Source organism: Marmota monax, unplaced genomic scaffold, assembly GCF_021218885.2.
Source record: "Marmota monax isolate L192 unplaced genomic scaffold, Marmota_monax_Labrador192_F-V1.1 WCK01_AAM20220418_F8-fsc00055, whole genome shotgun sequence".
NCBI classification, from domain to species: Eukaryota; Metazoa; Chordata; class Mammalia; order Rodentia; family Sciuridae; genus Marmota; species Marmota monax.
The window spans coordinates 1,271,949-1,292,803 of NW_026695205.1; the positions used below are offsets into that span (position 1 = coordinate 1,271,949).

Sequence of the window (20,855 nt, forward strand, 5' to 3'; positions counted from 1 at the left end):
GTGTTTCTGTAGCATCTCTAGTAACGTTTCCTTTTTCATTTCTGTTTTTATTTGGTTCTTTTTTTCTTTTTTCTTAATCTGGCTAAGGTTTTTATTATGTTTATCTTTTGTGGTTGGGTGGGGACCAGGGATTGAACTCAGGGTCACTCGACCACTGAGCCACATCCCCAGCCATATTTTGTACTTTATTTAAAGACAGGGCCTCACTGAGCTGCTTAGCGCCTCACTTTTTTGGCTGAGCCTCTGGGATTACCGGGTTGTGCCACCGCTCCGGCTGAGACTTGTTTTGTGGTCTAACTTGTGATCTGTCCTGGAAGCCGCTCCAGGTGCAGTTGAGAAGAATGTGTGTTCTACAGCAGGCGAGTGGAGAGTCGCATACATGTTGTTAGGTTGTTTGGGCTGGAGTGCAGTTTAAGTCTGGCCTTTCCTTGTCTATTGCCGGCTGGATGATCTGTCCATTGCTGAACTTGGGGTGTTGAGGTCTCCCACCTATTATTTTCTTGCAGCCGCTCTCTCCGTTAGCTCTATTGGTGTTTGCTTTGTGTACTCAGGTGCTCTGATGCTGGTTACCTATGCACTCACAGTTGTACCTCTAGCAGGACTGTCCCCTTGATGACAGTGTGATGCCCATTTGTCTTTTTTATGGTTTTTATTTAAAGTCTGTTTTGTCTGATATACTCCTGCTCTTTGGTTTCCAATTGCATGGAATCTTTTTTTTTTTCCGTCACTCCCTTTCAGTCCACATGTGTCCTTACCAGTGAAGTGACGCTCTTGAGGACACATGGAATCTTTAGCTTTTAATCCATTGTGTCTTTTAATTGGAGAACTTAATCCATTTACATTCAAGGTGATTATTGAGAGGTGAGGACTATTACTGCCATTTTGTTGTCTTCTAGTTGTATTCTATTTGAAGCACCTTGCGTATCCTGTCTTCATCTCTGGAAGTGGACAGAAGGCATTCTCTGGAGCCCAGGCGAATTTTTTGTGTGTGTATGTGTTTGTGTTTGTGTGTCTCCAACATGAGTTGACTACAAAGAGACGTTTAATTATTTTAAAATCCATTATGAGGACAACTTCAATTAAGTTCTAAAAATGTTTTGAGGCAAAGCAGTATTAATAGATTAAGTGTAGATCCTTCTATAGGAACGTTCTATTCTTGTTTGACTTGGTCTTAAATTTTAACAAGTGTCATTGCTTGCAGGCATTGCCTGCATTAGGTACTTGTGAAATGTGTATAAGTGGCAGGCAGGAGCCTGTTGGGATGTTTGCTATTTTTTTTTTAATATTTATTTTTTGGTTGTAGTTGCATACAATATCTTTATTTTATTTTTGTTATTCCCAAACCTTTCCCAGGCCCTCCAGAGTTTGTGCTAACATGTTGACTCTTGAAGAATGGGGACTGGCACTATGTGCTCAGAGGTCTAGAAGCTTCAGCCCCACTCCCTGACCTGTGGTGGGAGGAGAAGGCTGGACTTGGACTTCATCACCAGTGGCCAATGATCTCATCCGTTGTGAATGCACAATAAAGCCTCCATAAAAACCTCCAGTGCCGGGCTCAGAGAGCTCCGGGCTGGCGAACGCAGGAGCACAGGGAGGGTGGCGCCTGGAGCAGGCTGGAAGAGCCGCACTGCAGCTGGCTGGTGCCCAGGCTCGGCTCAGAGCCTCTCCTCCTCTGGCTGCTCCTGAGGGGTATCCTTTGTAACAGGCCAGCAACAGTGAAGGGTTTTCCTGTATCTCCAGGGCTGTGGGCACCTTGACTTGTAACCAAGTTGGACAGAAGTGTGGGTAACCACTACTTGCAATTGCATCTTTTTTTTTTTTTTAATATTTATTTTCTAGTTGCAGTTGGACACAATATCTTTGTTTTATTTATTTTTATGTGGTGCTGAGGATCGAACCCAGGGCCTAGATAGAACGTGCTAGGCGAGTGCTCTGCCGCTGAGCACAACCCCAGCCCCCAATTGCATCTTTTTTTTTTTTTTTTTTTTAGTTGTTGATAGACCTTATTTATGTGCGGTGCTGAAAAATCAAACTCGGTGCCTCCCACATGCTAGGCAAGGGCTCCACCACTGAGCCCCAGCCCCAGCCCTACAATTGCTTCGTGACGGGAAGCAGTCTTGCAGGACAGAGCCCTTAACCTACTCTCACTCCAGGTAGTTGATGTCAGAACTCGGCTGCAGGATGCCCAGTTGGTATCCACAGGAAACTGGAGACTTGCACGGAGTCTGTAGAGGAAGTTTTTCTGTCTACACCTCAAGCTGTGTCCTGAGCACTTCGTGAAGATGAACTCATCAAATCTTTCCAGCAAGGTAGGTGGTTAAGCCCAAATGGAAGTTAAAGTTAAAATGAGGTTAAATAGTTCCCTGGTGTCTCACAGAGGTGACTGGTGGAGCCACAACCCCAGCCCAGGGAGGCTGGCGGGGAATGTGTCCAGAACACTGTGTGCTACTGCTTGTCTCTGTTCCCATGTGGGCAGTTCAGAGCCTGTAGTTGTGACACCAAAAGAATGGCCAGTGCTAAAAGAATGTGGGTTGTTTTGTTTTGTGTCTCGAGACTTAAAAACAAACACAGAACATTCTTTCTGAAGTGTGTATTTAGCATTTAGTGCTGGGTGCACATTCTTCCAGAGGTGCTCCAGACCAGAGGACAGCTAACCTACAGCTAAGACTGGCCTCATCTGGCGGGCACCATGGCGTATGCCTGTAATCCCAGCTGCTTGGAAGGCCGAGGCAGGAGGATGGCAAGTTCAAAGCCAGCCTCAGCAAAAGCAAGGTGCTAATAAGCAACTCAGTGAGACCCTCTCTCTAAATAAAATACAAAATAGGGCTGGGGATGTGGCTCAGTGCTTGAGTGCCTGAGTTCAATCCCTGGTATCAAAAAGGGGGAAAAACTCACTGGCCTCATCTGACTGTACAGTCAGGCCAAGTTTACTTTTGTCCCATGAGTGGTATGAAACTAAGTTCCTTTGATTCATTTATTGGGCAGCTTCTTGAGTGCCTAACGTAGCCAGGGCTAGTACTCCCTAACCTTGGGCAGTTATTTGAGTTCTTGAGCCTGATAAAGTGTTAAGCGAGGGAGAGAGACGTGTTCCATTTCACAGGGCTGAAGATGAGAGGGTCAAGGAGGACTTCAAATGAAAAGATGACGACAAAAAAAGCACAGGCCTGTGGGTATTCCAGGACTGCAGAAGGGAAGGACCACGGAGGGGGACACAGAGGGGACCATGGAGGTGGAGAGGCACGGGGCCGCGAGTTCAGACCTGAGGGACTCGTTCCTGTTCCAGGCTATGGCAGGGACTGTTCTCACGTGCAAGAGCGCCGTGCCTTGGGAGCCTCTTCAGTAAGAGGCTGGTGTAACCCAGCTCAGCTGACATGGTCCCAAAGCAAGCAGAAGCTGGCAGACCCGCCACACACGCTGCCAGCTCCGAGTGCCAGCATCCACCGTCTCTGCCAGTCCCCATCAGGATGACCTGGATTTGAAATTTTGCTAAGTGAGCACAACTACTAGGTTTCAGTGAGCAAGCAGGCCAAGGAGGTTAGAAAAATACAAAATTTTAATCTCTACTTATGACAGTCATGTCAAAGCCCCTAATTAAAAACTTTTTTTTCCAACCTGCAGAGCAGAACAGGGCTTAGCCTACACTCTCAGAACTTTGCAGGTACTCTCTGCCCTTTTCCTCTTAGCCCAAGGCTCTGTGCTGACCCACCCACTCGCTGCTCATCATTGCTCTGGGGGTAGTGGCTTGAAAGCCAGCCTGCCCATCCTGCCAACCCAGGTGAGTCCCATGCTGGGCCACCACAGCCCTGTTCTGTAACCCAAGAACCCTTCAGCCTCGGGCCCAACCCCCAAGTCCAGCCATCTGCCAGGAGAGCTGCGAGGCCAGGGGGAGCACCCGCAGGGCTGCGAGCCTGGGATCTGTGGCCTCCTGCTGACTGTCTCCGGCCTCCTGGCCCACGTTGTGGAACGTGGGTCTTTAAGGCACCAAGTGATTGAAGAACTGGCTCTGCTTCTGATCAAGGCCTTCCTGTTACTCACTAGTTAGTTAGTGACTGCTGGATGCGCTGGCACCCCAGCAGCTCCGGGAAGTCCTCATTCAGTCTTCAGGGCAGGATGTAGGTAATTCTCTGAGGAACAGACTTGCAGCCTTGGGAAGAAAAGAGTTGTTCCTCCTTGGGGACATATGTCATCATCTTGGCGATCTCGTCCAGGGACTCTTCTGTGTGCGGGAGCTCCTGGCTCAGGAAGGCGTCGCGAGCACACAGCCTCACGTGACGGTATTCCAGTGGCAGGAAGGGGACAAAGACGTCAATCAGGTCTTCTTTCACCAGACGGCTGTGGCCAAAGCCACTGTCTGAAATCAAGACACAAAGTCACATGGAAGCTGACCCGAGGCTGAACCCAGTGGGGCTCTACTGTGTCCCAGGACCCGCAGCATGGGCAGGATTTGGTCTCGTGTACAGTGCCAGGGGGGCTGTCTGCAGCACATGCCAAGAGCCACACCACTGGGTCTCCTGGAACAGGTGAGCAGGGTGCAGTGGCTGGTGCCTGGCCTTGTCCAGTGGCAGGAGCAATCCTCCATTGGACAAGGCCGTGGAGGCTGACTGCTGAGGGTCTCACAGTGACACTCTGCTCAGAGCCTCTGTGTCTCCTGGGCCAGTGCCAATGCCTCTTTCAAAGCATTTTCAGAAAGGCACTCTTCCTGTGCCACCCACGGTTGACAACACGGGATGACTGGAGCGTGTCTTCTGGATGGTCAGGGCCCCTGTGCACCTCACAATCACACCACCAGCGTTCACGCTAATCACCTCCAACTGTGGCTTGTCTTGTGCGTAGGTCACTCACCTGTGGACCCCATGATCTCGGCTCGGAGGCGGGGCTCTAAGTCTTCCATCGTAATTTCTTCCCGGGGCCGTCCAGCCTTAAGCCATGTCAGGACCACCTCGTTGACGACGTTGCCCCCGAGGTTACTGAAAGAGACACGAAGGGCCTGTTGACAGAGCTGTATTTTTAAGCCTAGATTCCCAATGGGTTCCCTGACCACGAGGCCAAAACCCCGGTGCGGGAAGAGTGGAGGCTGCGGGCCCGGCCTCGGCCCTCCCGGGGGGACCTTGGCACAACTAGCATCTGCATAGAAAAGACGACGTCCTGCCTTGCCACCCCCTCTCCCGCTCCCTTTGACAAACGCTTAGAAAACTGCCAGGCGCAGAGGGCACAGCAATGGTTAGATGTGGTTCCTCCTCTGAGTTCTGTGGGACAAGGGCCTGAGGCTCCAGGACAGTGTGGCAAGTGCTGACCAAGGAGAGCCTCACATCGAGGCAGAGGGCGAGTAACGGTCCTCAGAGCCGAGGAGGAGGGGTGTGGCCTGACGCAGAGGCCCAGGAGGCTGTGCAGCAAAGCATCAAAGGCAGGCTGAGACTGGGGGGGGGGGGCCCTCGCCATGTTTGCAGATACGGGCCACGGAAGGGCTTGGAGCTGGGGAGCGTCGGGTGGCGACCTGGTCAGTTTTACGTTCTAAAAAGACCATTTCAGGGCTACAGAGACTGGATTGAAAGGCCATGGATGGTTGCAGAAAGCTAGTCCCCAAGCCTTCTGCCAGCAGTCCATGCTCAGAGGTGACAGATGATGGAGAGAAGGACAGAAGAATTAAGAAATACCACTGAGCCAGGTGTGGTGGTGCCTGTCTGTGATCCCAGCCACCGGGAAGGCTGAGGCAGGAGGACCACAAGATCAAGGCCAGCCTCAGCAACTTCGCAAGGCCCTAAGCAACTTAGTGAGACCTTACCTCAAAATAAAAAATAAATACGGCTGAGGGATGTGGCTCAGTGGTAAAGTGCCCCTGGGCTCATTCCTGGTACCAAAAAAAAAAAAAAAGAGGGGCTGGGGTGTGGCTGAGCGGTAGAGCGCTTGCCTAGCACATGCGAGGCCCTGGGTTCGATCCTCAGCACCCCATAAAAATAAATAAATAAAGGTATTGTGTCTCACTACCAAAAAAAAAAGAAAACACGACTGGCAAGACCCTGTCACTGATGGACATGAGAAGTGAGGACATGCGTCTGCCCTGGGCTTCCGACTGCTCCCGTCACAGGCGCCAATGTGCTCCCCACGCTCCAGTGTTCTTCCATGGCTCTGGGGGACTGGGGTGTCACTGGGCAATGGGAATTAGGGGTCTGGAGCACAGAACAGGACGGGATTAGTCAGGGGATAAGGCGAGGAACCCAGAGAGCCACAAACAGGAGCTAGCACAGAGGTGCACAGACCTGGGGCGGGAGCGCGGCCCCCTCCCAGCGCAGGCACCCACCTCCCTCCCACCCTCACCCCCACCCCAAGGCTGCAGCCCCAGGCAGCTCCTTGGCCAGCTCCGCCGGGGCCTCTCTGGCTCTGCCACCTGCCTCTCCACAGCAGGACGGGGAAGGTGGCAACGAAGGACTGTGGTAGGCGGGCAGCAAGGAGCAGGGTCCAGCACCTCCATTCCTCCCCTCCAGTGGACCTTGAGTCCCCCGGGTCACCCTCCTGTGTGTCAACTCACTTCCGGGCTCATTTAGCATTTGAGCACACCCGTGAGCAAGGCGCCCAGGCAGGGAGAGGGGCTGGGTGCTCCGGGCTCACATCTCCCCCGCGGGGGCACCCTCCCTGCCCAGCAGCTAAGCCAGGACGGACGGGCTGTCTGGCTGCGTGGTCCTTCCTGAAGGGACCAATGTACTCCTGATGACAGACTTTCCCAGGGGCTGTGGGCACTGCGGGGACAAGGGCATCCCCTCCCCTCCCTCCAGGTCAGCTGCTCAGCCAGACTTGTCCAGACACCTGCCTGTGGAGAGGCTGCTGGCGGCACTGCTCCCTGCTCCCCAGCCCCCACCTCTGTAGGAAGGGCCACAGGTCATCTGGACGCCTGAGGGCCTTCAGCAGAGGCAAGGTCACCCTGCTGCCAAGGGACTGCCCCCTCCCACGTTCCCCACAGGAGGCAGAGGCAGGTACTTGTGTCTCCACTGGCATGAAAGGCAGCTCCTGGGGTAAGGGCCAGACCAGCGGGGCTGACTCACCAGCTCCTGGGCAGACCCCAGGGCCTTCCCGCTTCCACCCAGGAGGCCACCAGACTCCAAGTGGGTGGGGAACAGGAAGCGTGGCCTATTTCTCTAAGGAGCCCCAGCACCTAGCCCAGTGCTCGGCACACAGCAGGGGCTCCACAGTGCGCATTAGATAAATGGACATGGCTGTGCATTGGTCCACGCCACCTCCAACTCCCTTCTGAATGTCCCCTCTGGTCTGCCTCCCCCTCCCCAGGCCACGTCTTTACCTCACCACGAGGCATGACCAGGAGGCCCCTCTCTCCGCCCCCTCCCCTCATCTTCAGCTCCTCAGGGCTGCCACCACCAGGCCACCTGTAGACAGACACTTCCCCCAGGAAGGACCTCACCCCCAGGCCCCCTGCCAACCAGGCCCAGCAGGCACCTCTATTCACCAGCCCTCTGTGGGCCTGGGACAGGACCACATCCAAGCTCACCAGCCCTCGGCCCGAGACCCCGAGGAAGGGACTCGGGTTCTCTCCAGGACCAGCCATCCCCGGCAATGACCCGGAACAGAGCAGCACCGACTGCTCCTCCCTGAAGAACAGAGGCAGGTCAACCCTGATCTCTTTGAGAGAAGGAAACCTGACCAAAGGTGCCCGAGTCAGAAAACGGGCAGCCACCACACACAGGTCACTGGGGGAGGTCCAAGCTCTCAGAGTCGCAGGGCTCCCTGCCTGTGCTGGCACTGTCCCTGCCTCGCCTGGCAGCGGCCCCAGGTAAATGGGCCTCATTCCCTCTTTCTTTACAGCTCCCCACCCCACTGGGGTCCTGCCCGTGACCCTTCCCGAGCCTTCTACCCGGGTAGAAATGAGCAGGAGTAGTCAAGGTTGGTTTCTGGCCACCAGACAGGAGGCGCCCGGGTTCTGGCCGACCTAGGGCCAGGCTCCGACACCCCAAGCCCCACAGGCTCACTCCCTGCTTCACTGCCACCTCGGGAACCGCGCCCTGGAACAGCACCTCCAGGCTCTGACCACCAGTGAGCCGTGCTTCAGGACAGGCCCCGGGACCCTCCCTAAAACGACCTCCCGAGCCTGGGGGAGCAGGAAGTGTCCCCAAACAGAACCTGAAGGACAGAACCTAAATTAGAAGGGGCGACCTCGGCGGTCGCCGGATGGACCAGGGCGCCCACCAGTCCCTGGCCTGGTGTACAGGTGCAGGCCAGTGCGCCCGGCCTCCGGAGCCACACCCTCCGAGGGCGGGAGGTGTGAGCAGCCTCCCGTCTCCCTGTCTCCCTGTTGGGGGAGCCGACCCAGCTCCTGCTCACAGCTGGGGCCGCCCGTGTTGGCTTCTACACACGCTGGGCATGGGCCCTGCCAGGTGTCACCCCCTCCCACCTGCCATCAGGAGCCACAGAGGGCAGGCCACCAAAGCCACTCAGGCCTCAGTGCAAACAGCAGGTTGGGCTATTTCCCAGGGTTAAATGGCAGGTGTTCCCCGGGTGTGACTTAGTCACGTTGGCAGCTCAAATTGCTTGTCGTCCAGTACAGTACTCCTCACCACGAAGAGGAGGTGCTTCCCACGATGGACCTCAGCGGAAGTCCAGAGACTCAGCGCCCCCATACACGTCTTCCCCACCCACCATCGCTGGACGCCTGGCCTCAGGAGTTCAGGGCAGCCGGGTGTGGGGTTGTGGGGGGGGGCTGCTGGATGTGGCCCTGCATGACCGGGGGTGGACAATGGCAGCCTGCCCACAGCCTCTCCTTGGTGGGAGGCCTTGGTACAAGCCAGTGCCTGAGCCACTGCAACCAAAGGCCACATTTAAGTGACCCTTCGAGTCCTTGTCACAGCTGTGTCCTCCTCCCGGGAGGGCAGGCTTAGCTGCTTCCTCCTGTGGGGGACTGGTCTAGCAGGACGACTCCCCGGGCACTGCCTCCACCCCATGTGGCTAGCGGTGGGTGTGCAGCCACGCGGCCTGCTTCAGTCCACCAGTCAGGTCACTGGGGGAGTGGGACTGCCCAGGAGACAGACAGCAGTACCGGCTGGCCGACAATCAGAATGCCGCAAAGGCAGACGTCTGCCTGGAGTCCAGGGCACTGGGTCAGGTTCAGCGACCACGGCCAGCGGGGGCGAGGCCTTTCCAAGTGGAGAGGTGGTGGAGGAGGGGGCCAGGAGGCAGCGGCCCACTGCCCCGTCCAGGAGCGGGAGGAGATACTTCTAACAAAAGTGCAAGCGGGGCTGGGCTGCGGCTCAGTGGCAGGGCGCTCGCAGGCCATGTGTGAGGCTGTGGGTTCCATCCTCAGCACCACATAAAAATACATAAAATAAAGGTGTGTGTCCATCTACATCTAAAAAAATATTTTAACAAATCATTTAAAAAAGTGAAAGGTGGTCCCCGTGGTGGTCCCCAAGCTTCATCCCGCAGGAGGGGACTGGCTTCTGCAGCAGCAGTTCAGAGGGTCCCCAGCACCCGCACCCCACGACCTGAGGGCTTCTGTGGAGAAGCCTTAGGGCCAAGGCCACTCCTCTATCTGGCCTCCTCTGACTCACTGCCCCAGGAGGAGTCCTGAGCCTGCTGCTTAGAACCTGGGGAGAAGGTTGAGAACCCAAGAAGCGACCTGTCCTCAACTCCTGACTCTGGGCACGCAGACTGTATCAGACGTCTCTCTTCAACTCACCCGGGGACCCTCGTCCTCCTCACAGCTCACGTCCCACAAGCCTGCACAGCAGGGTGGACTCGCCATCACACCAGAATCCTGACCTGGCACTAGTTTAAATCCGTCCCAAGGGTCCGCAGGAAGCCAGGCCTGCTGTCCACAGCTCACCCCTCCATGCTCCCAGCCTGGGCGAAATCGTCCCCACTCCCCATCCTCACCAGGTGTGCCCTGAAAACCCCCGGCAACAGGGGCGGCCAGGGGTGGGGAGGAGGAGCCAGCAGCCTGTGGGGAAGCAACTGCTTTGACTTCTAGAAGCTGGTGCAAACCTTCAAGCCAAAGCCTCCATAAAGAGACAGAGTTGAACAAGTTATTTCTGTTTGCTTCCTGCAGGGCCACTTCAAGAGCCTGGGACACTCAGCAAAACAGAAGCAGGGAAATGTAGCCCTGTGGCAAGTCCTGCAGGCATCACAGATCTAACCACACTCACCGCAGGGTTTGGCCAGCGCTGCCTCTTGGCAGAAAGAGACCTTCAGGCCTCTGGGGCTGGGGAGGAACTACTCAGCCCTCTGAGCAGCTGCCTTGGGACCTCTCAGGGTCATTGGTACTTGATTTTGAGCTAATGAGCTGTCTGGAATGGCAAAGAAGCCCTCCACCGCCTGCCACACCTCCCCTCACTCAGACCTCACCTGAGAAAAAGAAAGATGTTCCTCGCAGACTCAGTGCTGTGGCCCTCAGTGGCGTGGCGTTCCAAGTGGGGCCCTAGGAGCTCCAGCAGCCCCGGGTGCAGCTTCTCAGCCTCGTCAAAGATGAACAGGCTCTGTGGGCAGCGCTGCTGCGTCCCCTGGATCTGGCTGGTCAGCTGCTCCTGCACAGGACACAGGGAGCTGTGGAGACCTGAGGACACATCCCACCCTCCAGCCACAGTCCGGGTCAGGGCACCAGTTTCCCCAGCATTTCTGCAGTGGGTTGCCTGGGACTGGGATCCAAGCCCTGGGGGCGAAGCTCGCACCTGTTCGCCAACAGGTTTCCAGATGATTTTCCTGAACCTGAAGGTTGGCAGCCCTAGTCTGGGGAGAGGAAGGGGCCTGGGAGCAGTGGAAAGAACCCCTTGTGTCCCTGGGCACAAGCCCCCACTCCAGCCTTCTCCCTCCTCTCCAGGCCTAGGTCCCATCCTGGAAGTACCTGTCAAGTCAACTCCCCAAGGGCAGGGGTCAGGCTCTGCTGTGGGGGTGACAGGCAGGAGGGGCTCAAGGGCCAGAGGCAGCCACTCCCCTGCCTGCGCTCCCAGGAGCAGCGTGCCCACTGCTCCCAGGCTGGGCCAGGATCTCAGGGAGGTGACACTCCTGAGCGCCTTCTGGGGCCCAGACAACCTGTCATGCAGGGGCTCCCAGAGATGGTGGGCTCTCGTTATAGCCAAGAGAATAAACCCTCAATGGAACAGAAGCTTCTTTGGTGTTCCCAGAGCTGTTGTTCCCAACTTCTTACCCCAGCCTATACTCCCTGTCCCTCTCTAACCTCCTCAGAGTCTGACTTCAGCGCCCCGTCACCCGAGTGCACGGGTGTGTGTGGACATGCCAATTTTTACAGTGGGGAAGTTGGGATCCACAGAATCAGGTAATTTCTCCTGAGAAGGCCCAGCTGTTGGCCGCCTGCCCTGAGGCCATCTGGAGCCCTCTAGGTCACACTGAAAGGGCAACTCCGTTCTCAGAGATGTCTGTGATGACTAAAAGCTAGAGCCAGGAGCACCATCCCCTTAGTCGTGCAGCTGAAGGAGTTGGCACATTTTCTGACCAATTTTAAGTGCTACAGGGCTGACGGGGAAGAAACCGGACCAGCAGAGCAGCAAGGGAACTTTCTGTCCCCCCACTTGCTGGCTATGATGACCGGTTATGGGAAGACATGGAGAACCACCTGATACGGCTGCCTCCTTTTAAAACACTACGCCGCGGGGGATGGAGCTGGCCTAGCATACTGGAGGCCCTGGGTTCCCTCCCCAGCCCCACATTCTTTTTTTAAAAAGGCAGGATATGCTTCTTTTTTTTTTAATATTTATTTTTTAGTTGTAGTTGGATGCAATACCTTTATTTCACTTATTTATTTTTATGTGGTGCTGAGGATCAAACCCAGGGTCTCGTGCATGCGAGGCGAGCGCTCTACCGCTGAGCCACAACCCCAGCCCAGGATGTGCAACTTTCCGTCCAATAAAATGGCAATAGTGTGGAACAGCACGGGGCAAGAGCTGACACACGGACACTGCTGCGAGCCAGCCAGGTTGGGTCCGTGCCCGGAGATCATGGCAACGGTTTTGCTTTCCTCTCATTTCCCCACTTCCCTAACACAAAAGTCAATACACGACTGATTCTGTTAAGCTGCGTCTGGCTTCTTGTGCATGACTGTGGAGTCTAAAACAGCAGTTGTTCCTCTGAAGGATGGGGGCCACTGTCACATTCTGTCACACACCGCCACCTGGGTCCGGCCCTTCCCGAGGCTTCCCAGAGCCCACCTCCTTTCAGGCTTGGGTCTCCCTCAGCAGAGGCCTCGCTCCAGCCCCAGCCCTGGGTGCATTCCCAGCGCTGCCCGCCTCACCTGGTACAGGTCCACATACGTGGGGTGTGGGAAATGGAACGTGGCAATGAACATCTTGACACAGTCGCTCCTCAGCCCGTCCCGATAGAGGTTCTCTGCCAGCATGCGCGCCACAAAGTTCTTGCCTGTGCCAGACCAGCCATGGAACGACAGAGCCAGGGCCTTCTCTGGCCAGGGCATCTCTAAGTAGCCCCTCACTGTTCTCAGGACCAGCTCGCGGGCCAGATGCTGGCCATGCAGGCGCACACTCAGGTTCGATTCCAAACCTGGGGGCAGGAAAGAGGAGGCCACAGTGAGTGGCACACACGGGCATGACTCCCGCAGGTGGGGGCGTGGCCAGCCAAGCATCTCTGGTCACTCCGAGGGTGGATCACTGATTCATGCCATTTGGACTTAGAGGGCAGACCTTGCAGCAGAATGGATTCAAAGGCCATTTTCTGAAGTTTGAGAAATCGAGATTGAACTCGGGGAGAGAACAGAATCACCCTTTCTGAAGACATCCCAGGATGTGGGCACAGACCAGTTTGGAGGAAGGACCCTGCCCACATCCTAGGCTGCCCCCATTCTTTATCTTCAGGCCTCCTGGAAAGCTTTATGGAGAAACCTGTTTATTCCTTCTATTTCAATTCAGCAAACTCTTGTCCACAGTGCCCGCAGGGAACACAGCCCTGCGCTGGGCATCCTGGTGGAGGTGAGGTGTGCTGCCAGCTGGCCTGAGGCACTGCCATTCTGAGTTCTGGATCAACTGGTTTGGCACCTTGAGCTAACCAGGTCAAGGTCTACTGGAGTATCACATCACTTCAAAACTAGTAGCGTCACAGGAGGGAAAATTAACTTCTACTGCTATTTTTCCTGTACTCAAAACTGTGCTGTTTTATATTTAACTTTCACAGTAATTCTGTAAGGCACGTACTATTATTCCCCCTTTAAAGTTGAGGAAAGGGGCTGGGGATGTGGCTCAAGTGGTAGCGCGCTCGCCTAGCATGCGTGCGGTCCGGGTTCGATCCCCAGCACCACATACAAACAAAGATGTTGTGTCTGCCAAAAACTAAAAAATAAATTAAAATAAATAAATAAATAAATAAATAAATAAAGTTGAGGAAACAGATTTGGGAAGGACTGTCCAAAATTTGCCAGCACAGGTGTTTCTGATTCCCCCGCCAGAACAATCTGGATTCCCAGACCTTTCAGAGAGGTGACCTGCCGACTCACATCTAAAGTCTTATTCTGAATCAGCAGAAATCCAAATTCACACTCTGTGTAGTCTGGTATTCTGTCTTGTGCCAGGCCCTGTCCCTAGACATACTGTGTCACTGGCACTTCTTCCAATTAAGTGGCCTACTATCTAGGGTGGGTCTCATTTCTGGAGATGGAAATGCTGGGATCAGGGAAACTCTAGGCAGGAAACCACTCCTGGGGAAAATAGGGAACTTCTGCAAACCACCGATGCAGTGGTCCTTTAACAGGCTAGGCTAAGAATTGCCCTCTGAGAGTTAAATGCAAATCCCTTTAGTATGCAAATAAAGTCTCCTGAACTGAATAAAACATCAAGAGAGGAAGATTACTTAGCAGAACTTCACATGCAGTTGAACTTGAAGGAGAACATTTGCAGGCACACGGGTAGGACAGTTTTCAATCCATGTGATCGCTAATATGGATTTGTTTATAATCAGAAACCATCTCCTATTTCTGTCAGCTGCTGACGCATGGTCACTGATCCAAAATAAACTGGAAACCCAAGTTGTGTTCCCAGACATTTGTTGGCTAAAGGTTAGAAAGGGACACTTGGAATCACAACACAATTTGTGATTGGTTCTCTTGCGTGAACTAGGTTACTATTATTGTTTAGAGAAGCAAGGTGCTCTGGGCCTGACTCTCCCAAGGGTCACAGATATGTTGTATTAAGGGTTAATCCCAGCAAAACTCCTAGCACCATGCTTAGTACATAGTAGGAGCTCCATAGACATTAGTTGCTCTTTTTCCTTGGACCAATTCCCATGGTAGAACATGGTGAGAGATGGCAAATAGGCAGAGGAAAATCTTCAGTCTCAACAAGGGACAGCCAGTGGCAATCAGCAGCCTGTCCTACCCTGGTAGTGTCCCTTCCTCCCAGTTGTCTTAAGTCTGATATGACATGTTCATGGTATTCCCATGGATTCCAACAAGCTGAGCAGCCATGAAACAAAAGGTAAAAAAGGGACTTCTCCTTGATTCAAGTAACAGTGTCACTCACTGTTAGAGCACTTGCCTAGAATGTGTGAGGCCCTGGGTTCCATCTTCAGTACAACACAAACAAACAAAAAACCCACATAGAATGGAAGTGCTCTGGCCTCTGTGTTTAAATGAGTGAATGCAAAATCCATTAAGGACACCACTAATATTGGTCTCACATTATTCCCATTTTGGTGGGTGTTATTTCTGGAAAGCCTAGTAGTTTCATGTCTTATCCAAAGAAGATTCTCAAATAATTGCAGACCTGAGTGCAATTTCAGTGTGACAATTCCTGCACTAGGGGAGTTGGGCAGCATGGCAAAAGTTCACCTGCACCCCAGTAGTGACCTCGCCTCCCCGTACATCCCTGCCTTTGGAAACCAAGCCTGGGTCTAACCTGGAAAGTTGTTGGAGATCCTGCAGTCCCCGCCAGTGCAGCAGTCCTGGAAGCCACAGTACCACGTAGTGAGGATATCCAGGTACCGTTGACCCAAACCAGGGAGGCTCCAGCCTGGAAAAAGAGGAGCTGTGAGACAAGGACGAGAGCCTTTGGCCCACGGCAGTGAACAGCGAAGCGACAACCATACCACCCAATTTGTTAATGACAACGCCAGAACCAAAACTCAAGTCCCAACTCCCCCTGCCCAGGTTCCGCCCACTGCACGTGCTCAAGCGGCGTCTCCGCTAGCAGCGTGTCCGCTAGCAGCCGGGGAGGAGGGGTTCCGGGGCTGGAGGGCAGTCACCAGCTGCGTCCGCGGCGGACCTTCCTTAAAGTCACCAGAAGGCGGGAAAGGGCAGCACGCTGGGCTTGCGGGGCGGGCGGGAGACCGCGCAGGACGCGGCGGGGGCGTGTCTGGAGGCGCAGGGACCAGGTGGGGCGGCGGGCGGCCCCTGCCCCCAGCCGCGAGCCACAGGCTGGCGAACCCGGCGCCGGCCGCTAGGGCGCCCGCCGGATGCCGCGAGAAGGGGCATCCCGCGCCCGGAGCGGCAGGTGGCCCCGGCGGTCGGCCGCGCGGACGGCGCTTACCCCCGGGCCCCGCGGCGGCGTCGGCCTCGTCACAGTCGTCGGGCCACAGCTGGCAGCTGAAGAGCGTCCAGTACCGCCTGGAGAGGGCTCCGGCCGCCCGCAGCCAGGCCCTCGCCGAGCCCGGCTCGTCGGTCCCCTCCCACGGCCTCTCGGCGCCGCCGTGCCCAGGTGCGGCGGCGAGCGGCAGCAGCAGCAGCAGGAGCCCGAGCCAGAGCGGGGGCCGCGGGCCGCGAGGCATGGCCGGGCTCTGCCGCCTCCCGCCGCGGCCGCTCCGGCTCTTTAAGGCCCGGGCGGGGCCGTGAGGCGGGCGTGGGCCCGGGGTGGTTGTTGCTATGGCGACCGGCCGGCCCGGCTGCCTGCTCTCTCAACACGTGACCCGGGCGGGAACCGAAACCCGGGCTGGTGTCCCGGGATAGGTCCTGTCCACCCCGCCAGCTTCCAGGGTAGTCTGTTTCTGGGGCACGCCTGCGGTTGCAAAGGCGGTGACACCAGGCCTTGAAATGCCCACTGTCAATCATTATTATTTTCGGGTAGCTCTGTTGGCCCATCTGAGGTCTACCAAATAAGGACACACCTTCGTGCCTGGCCCCTTCGTCTACAGTCAACTTCCTGCCAAACTATTAGAGGAAGCTGGGGATACCCTCTCAGCCAGGGGAGTCAACTGTGCAGAGGCCCTGGGAAGAACGCACGCAGGAAGAATCCTGTCTGGCGGAGGTGGCCCTCTGCAAATAATCAGCAGGCTTCCACCAAAAACAAGAGGAAGCTGAAGGTTTCAAGTTTGGAGCTATTTGGGGTTTGGAAACCACCCTCCAAGTTATGGGGAAATCATGAGGTCTCCTGTTGAGTAATTATATCTCATGAAAAAGAAGGCTACATGCTCAGTACACTCTCAGCTAGGTTTGTAACTTTCAAGTGTTTGTGACTATGAGCAGCCATCAGACACCACCAGCATGCCTTAGAGGGCCTCTTTCCCTTGGATTTCCTTCTTCATAATATGGAGCACAGGACAGATTGTTTTAAGTTTCAGAGTTATCTTGTCCTCATTGGAAACCACTGTAGAGACAGATCAAGGGACCTACCTGGCCACTATCTTGTTTAGTGACTTTGAGGCTGGGCTCTCCAGTTGGTCAGTGAATCTGAGCACCAGACCTTGCAAACATCACAAACTGCCCCCTCGGTTCATGCCAATCTTAGATCACACTCAATGCCAGGGGCTGCTCCAATCTCAACAGCTCACCAAATTTGCCTTTTTATTCAAATAGCCACAGAGGCCAGATAAGCACCTTTGTCAGAATACCATGAAAGCTCAGTTGACAAGCAAAGTTATGTATTTTGTGTCTCACAGTGATGTCAAAAGGGAACCCAAACTTTTCAGAGCAGCAGCTAAGGCACCAGTACAGCATGACTTACTTGGAAAAACCAAGTAGAATCATTCAGAGGATAGTTAACCTTGGTTTGGATTTTTTTTTTTTGTGTGTGTGTGTGTATGGTGGTGGTGCTGGGGATACAACCCAGGGCCTTGTGCATGCAAGGCAAGCACTCTACCAACTGAGCTATATCCCCAGCCTTATAGTTTGGATCTAAGTGCCACCCCAAGACCCCATGGTAGAGAACTGGTCCTCAGCTTGGTGCTATTGGGAGGTAGTTGGAGGCCAGTGGGAGGTCTTTGAATAACTGGATATGACAAAGGGACTATGGGATCCTGTTTTCTTCCTTTTTTGCTCCCTGACCATGAAGTGGGCAGTTCTGCTCTGCCACATATTCCTGCCATGATGCACTGCTTCCTTCTTCCCCCAACCAGAGGCCTAAAAGCAATGGGTCTCCCTGACCATAGATAGAATCTCCCACACCATGAACCAAAATAAAATTTCCTTTATAATTATCTCAGGTATTTGTTATAGTGGCAAGGAGCTAATATATATCTTTCTGCTTATTTGAAAACTAAAAACATTAACTTATTCAGCAAATATTGTTTGAGCATGAAAGGCAATCTAGCATAGTGAATAACTAAACAGGTTCTACCACTTTCTATTTGTGTAACTTCAATTTCCCCACCCATAAAACAGTCATGGGAATGCTGCTAAGATTAAATGAGCTAATTTGAGTGCATCATAAACACTCAATACTTTATTTTCATACATATTTATTTATATAATATATAAAATAGACTACTGGAGGAAGCTTGCTTGCCATTAGTTAATATTGATATTTATAGGTGAACTTATGGTGATAAAATTACGAATAACAGGGCTAGGGTGAAGCTCATGGTAGAGAGTCTGCTTAGCATGCATAAAGCTCTGGGTTCAATCTCTTGTACTTACTCTCAAATTACCGATAACAAACCAGTGGCCCTCAGCTGTAATCCCAGCGGCTTGGGAGGCTGAGGAGAAGCATCTCAAGTTCAAAGCCAGCCTGAGCAATTTAGTGAGGCCCTAAAGAAACTTAGTAAGAGACCGTCTCAAAATTTTAAAAAAATAATAAAAAATAACATCTGGGACTGTAGCTCAGTGGTTATGTGCCACTCAGTTCAATCCCAGTACAAAAAAAAAAACAAAACAAAAACAAGTTTTAAGACTATGGAAACAACTATCTTTACTTACAACTGTCATCTAGTGATAACTGCTAATTTCTGAGATGCTCTGGTTTGGATTTAGCATTTAATGGTAAATAAACTAGGTTAACAGGAACTTGATTTCAAGAAACTTTTTTTCCTAAAAAAAAAAAAAGAGGGGAACTGAGTGTGGTGGTGCATACCTTAATCCCAGTGGCTCCGGACTAAGGCAGGAGGCTCTTGAGTTCAAAATCAGCCTCAGCAATGGTGAAGCACTAAGCAAATCAGTGAGACCCTGTCTCTAAATAAAGTAAAAAATAGGGTTGGGGTGTGGCTCAGTGGTCGAGTGCCTGAGTTTAATTTCAGGTAGTTAATTTACATCATTCTTGATATCAAAAAAAAAAAGCAAATTCTTTTCACCAAAGAGCCCTAAATAGAGACAATAAATCCAAACACCAGTATCTAGACAAATCTATGAATATTTCAACAAACTGTTAGCACAGTATTCTCAGAGGCTGGAGAGTAGTGGCTGTAGTATCTAAGAACAAGAGCTCATGGATGATGGGGACATCTAGAGGCTATTGTGAGAACTACAAACAGCTAGGATTCCTCAGCAAGCATCCTGGCATTGGCACTGTGTGGGAGCTTGTCAGAAAGGCACTCTCAGACTCTTGGACCTACAGAATCAAAATCTTCATTTTAATAATGTCTTCCTAAAATAAAGTGGGTATGTGACACATTTTCTGAAGTCATCTGAGTAGAACAAGCTTTATGGATACTCCCAAACTTGCTGAAGGTGGGCAGAACTGAAGCCAGATTTAAAGTTAGGTAGTCAGTGTAGTTAGGTAAATTGGGTCTAATATCATATCAAGTGAAATCTAAAATGGAGGCCATGCTGACAATGAAACGCAGGACAACTCATGAAATGTTTATGAAAGGCCCTAGGCCAAAGTCCACCCCAAAGAAATGTTAATAGAACCGTGGGAACAGCCCCAACAGATTTGGAGATAGCCCATCCCAAGAAGTGATAATGAAGTCCTTCCTGCCCAGATTACTTGTTTGGCCCACCTGTGTCCCACCCCTCGGGCCTTCCCCTTACATTCCATCACCAAAACTATAAAAAGGGGAGACAACCGCACTTCCACGGATTCCACCTCTTGGGTCCCCTTCTTCCTCAGGGAGAAGTCTTTTCTGCAGTCCTTTAATAAACTTCTAATTTCTACTCTGACCTTGGCTCGGCGTGCTTTTCTGGTGTTATTCTTCAACATTGGGGAAGCAAGGACTCGTCACCGGCCAACAGCGGTAACAGAACCATCTGTCTTGAAAACGATCTTTGGGTACAAATCAAGTCTCTCTCTCTCAATCAATAAAACTCTGAAAACAGGAGATGAATGTTTCCTGGTTCATCTATAAGCCAATAGTTGCTTTAACATCTCTGCCACAGTACACTGGGGGGCATCATGGGTGGAACCTGACCTCTCTAGAGGCAGGGCACAGCCAGGCTTCCTGATGAGACCATGGACACTCCTGAGGGTCTTCCTGGCCACTCAGGTTCTAAACTTATTGGAGGCCTGGGACACTCTACATTTGTGCAGCGAGGGGCACACGCCACCTGTCAAGTCTGGATCTACGTCCCCTTCTGTTGTGTGCCTACTGCCAACCCCACACCTGCTGCGTTCCTGCTCCTTCATTTTCAAGTTAATTTACATCACTCCTGAAGCATTTGGTGGCTCACAAAGTTCTCCTCTGTCAGGATGAGATTAGGGGCTCTTTAATAAGAGTGGATGTCACTGTCATTTCCATTTCACAGCACAATATCCAATGTCTACGCAAGACCAAAACCTTACAAATGGTGACTTAATGCCATGGTTCCCTGGGGTTTTTATTGCTACTTACCCCACAAAACCCCACTATGGAAACCAATCTTACAAAATGAGGGCTGCAGGAAGTTGTTTTTTAGGCAAACACAATAGGTAAGATCCATCCAGTAACAGAACATCTCCCCTCACTCCTGGCTGCCCTTTTCAAATTCTAATACCAGTCATTCTAATACAATTGAGAAGCACACAGACCCTGAAATTTAGCCTGCAAGAGGATTTGTATGTGGTGAGCCTGTGAGGAACACAAATCAGGCTTTGGCCTCCTGCAAACTGGCAGATACACCCCAACTCAAGGGGAAAATCTCAAGAACTCTGCACAGCTGTCTGGTTGAGGTTTAGGATGAATTTCCATGTCAGAAATTAAAAATCTGTGTGTTGTAAGAATTCTAATCAGGACAATCAGCCTTCTCTTCTGCCTGTATGGTACTGTGTTGACAAGTTCTTCAGAACTCAAAATGCTTACCTCTAAGATGCAAGAATGAAGTTAACTACTAATATACAAAAAGCAATGAGGATTCTTTTTTGTACCAGGGATTGAACCCAAGGGTGGTTAACCACTGAGCCACATCCCAGCCTTTTATTTTTTATGTTGAGATAGGGCCTTGCTAAGTTGCTTAGGTCCTTGATAAGTTGCTGAGGCTGGCTTCGAACCTGCAATCCTCCAGCCTCAGTGGCTGGGATTACAGGCATATGCCACCATGCCTGACCCTACGATAAATGATTCTATGAGAAACTTGGTATAGTTACAACTGTAGGGACCTTTAGATTAGTAAGGAAATTCAAAGGTCTTATCCATAAGATGCTGTGAAGTAATCCTGTGGAAGTTTAAGTGGGGGCAAAAGATAGAATCTATTCGCCAAAAACAAGGAAACTGGAATAGAAAACATTGGTAAAATCCTGAAAGTCAGGAAAAAAGATTCATAGGAAAAGATGATACCCCAA

General features: G+C 52.5%; 1 protein-coding gene and 1 long non-coding RNA gene across 2 annotated transcripts; one reads left to right on the forward strand and one right to left on the reverse strand.

Moving 5' to 3' along the window:
• Positions 1-1,361: 1,361 nt before the first annotated feature.
• Positions 1,362-4,942, forward strand: LOC124083496 (uncharacterized). The gene is made up of 4 exons (XR_006848758.2): positions 1,362-1,689; positions 2,154-2,309; positions 3,101-4,520; positions 4,834-4,942. It is a non-coding gene; the product is annotated as an uncharacterized LOC124083496 (long non-coding RNA).
• Tor3a (torsin family 3 member A) lies at positions 3,532-15,735 on the reverse strand. The gene is made up of 6 exons (XM_046430210.2): positions 15,483-15,735; positions 14,853-14,966; positions 12,245-12,510; positions 10,345-10,523; positions 4,843-4,967; positions 3,532-4,351 (listed from the first exon to the last, which is right to left on the reverse strand). Exons 1-6 carry the CDS (start codon positions 15,718-15,720, stop codon positions 4,101-4,103), a joined length of 1,173 nt encoding a protein of 390 aa, XP_046286166.1. The 5' UTR covers positions 15,721-15,735; the 3' UTR covers positions 3,532-4,100.
• Between the last annotated feature and the right edge of the window lie 5,120 nt (positions 15,736-20,855).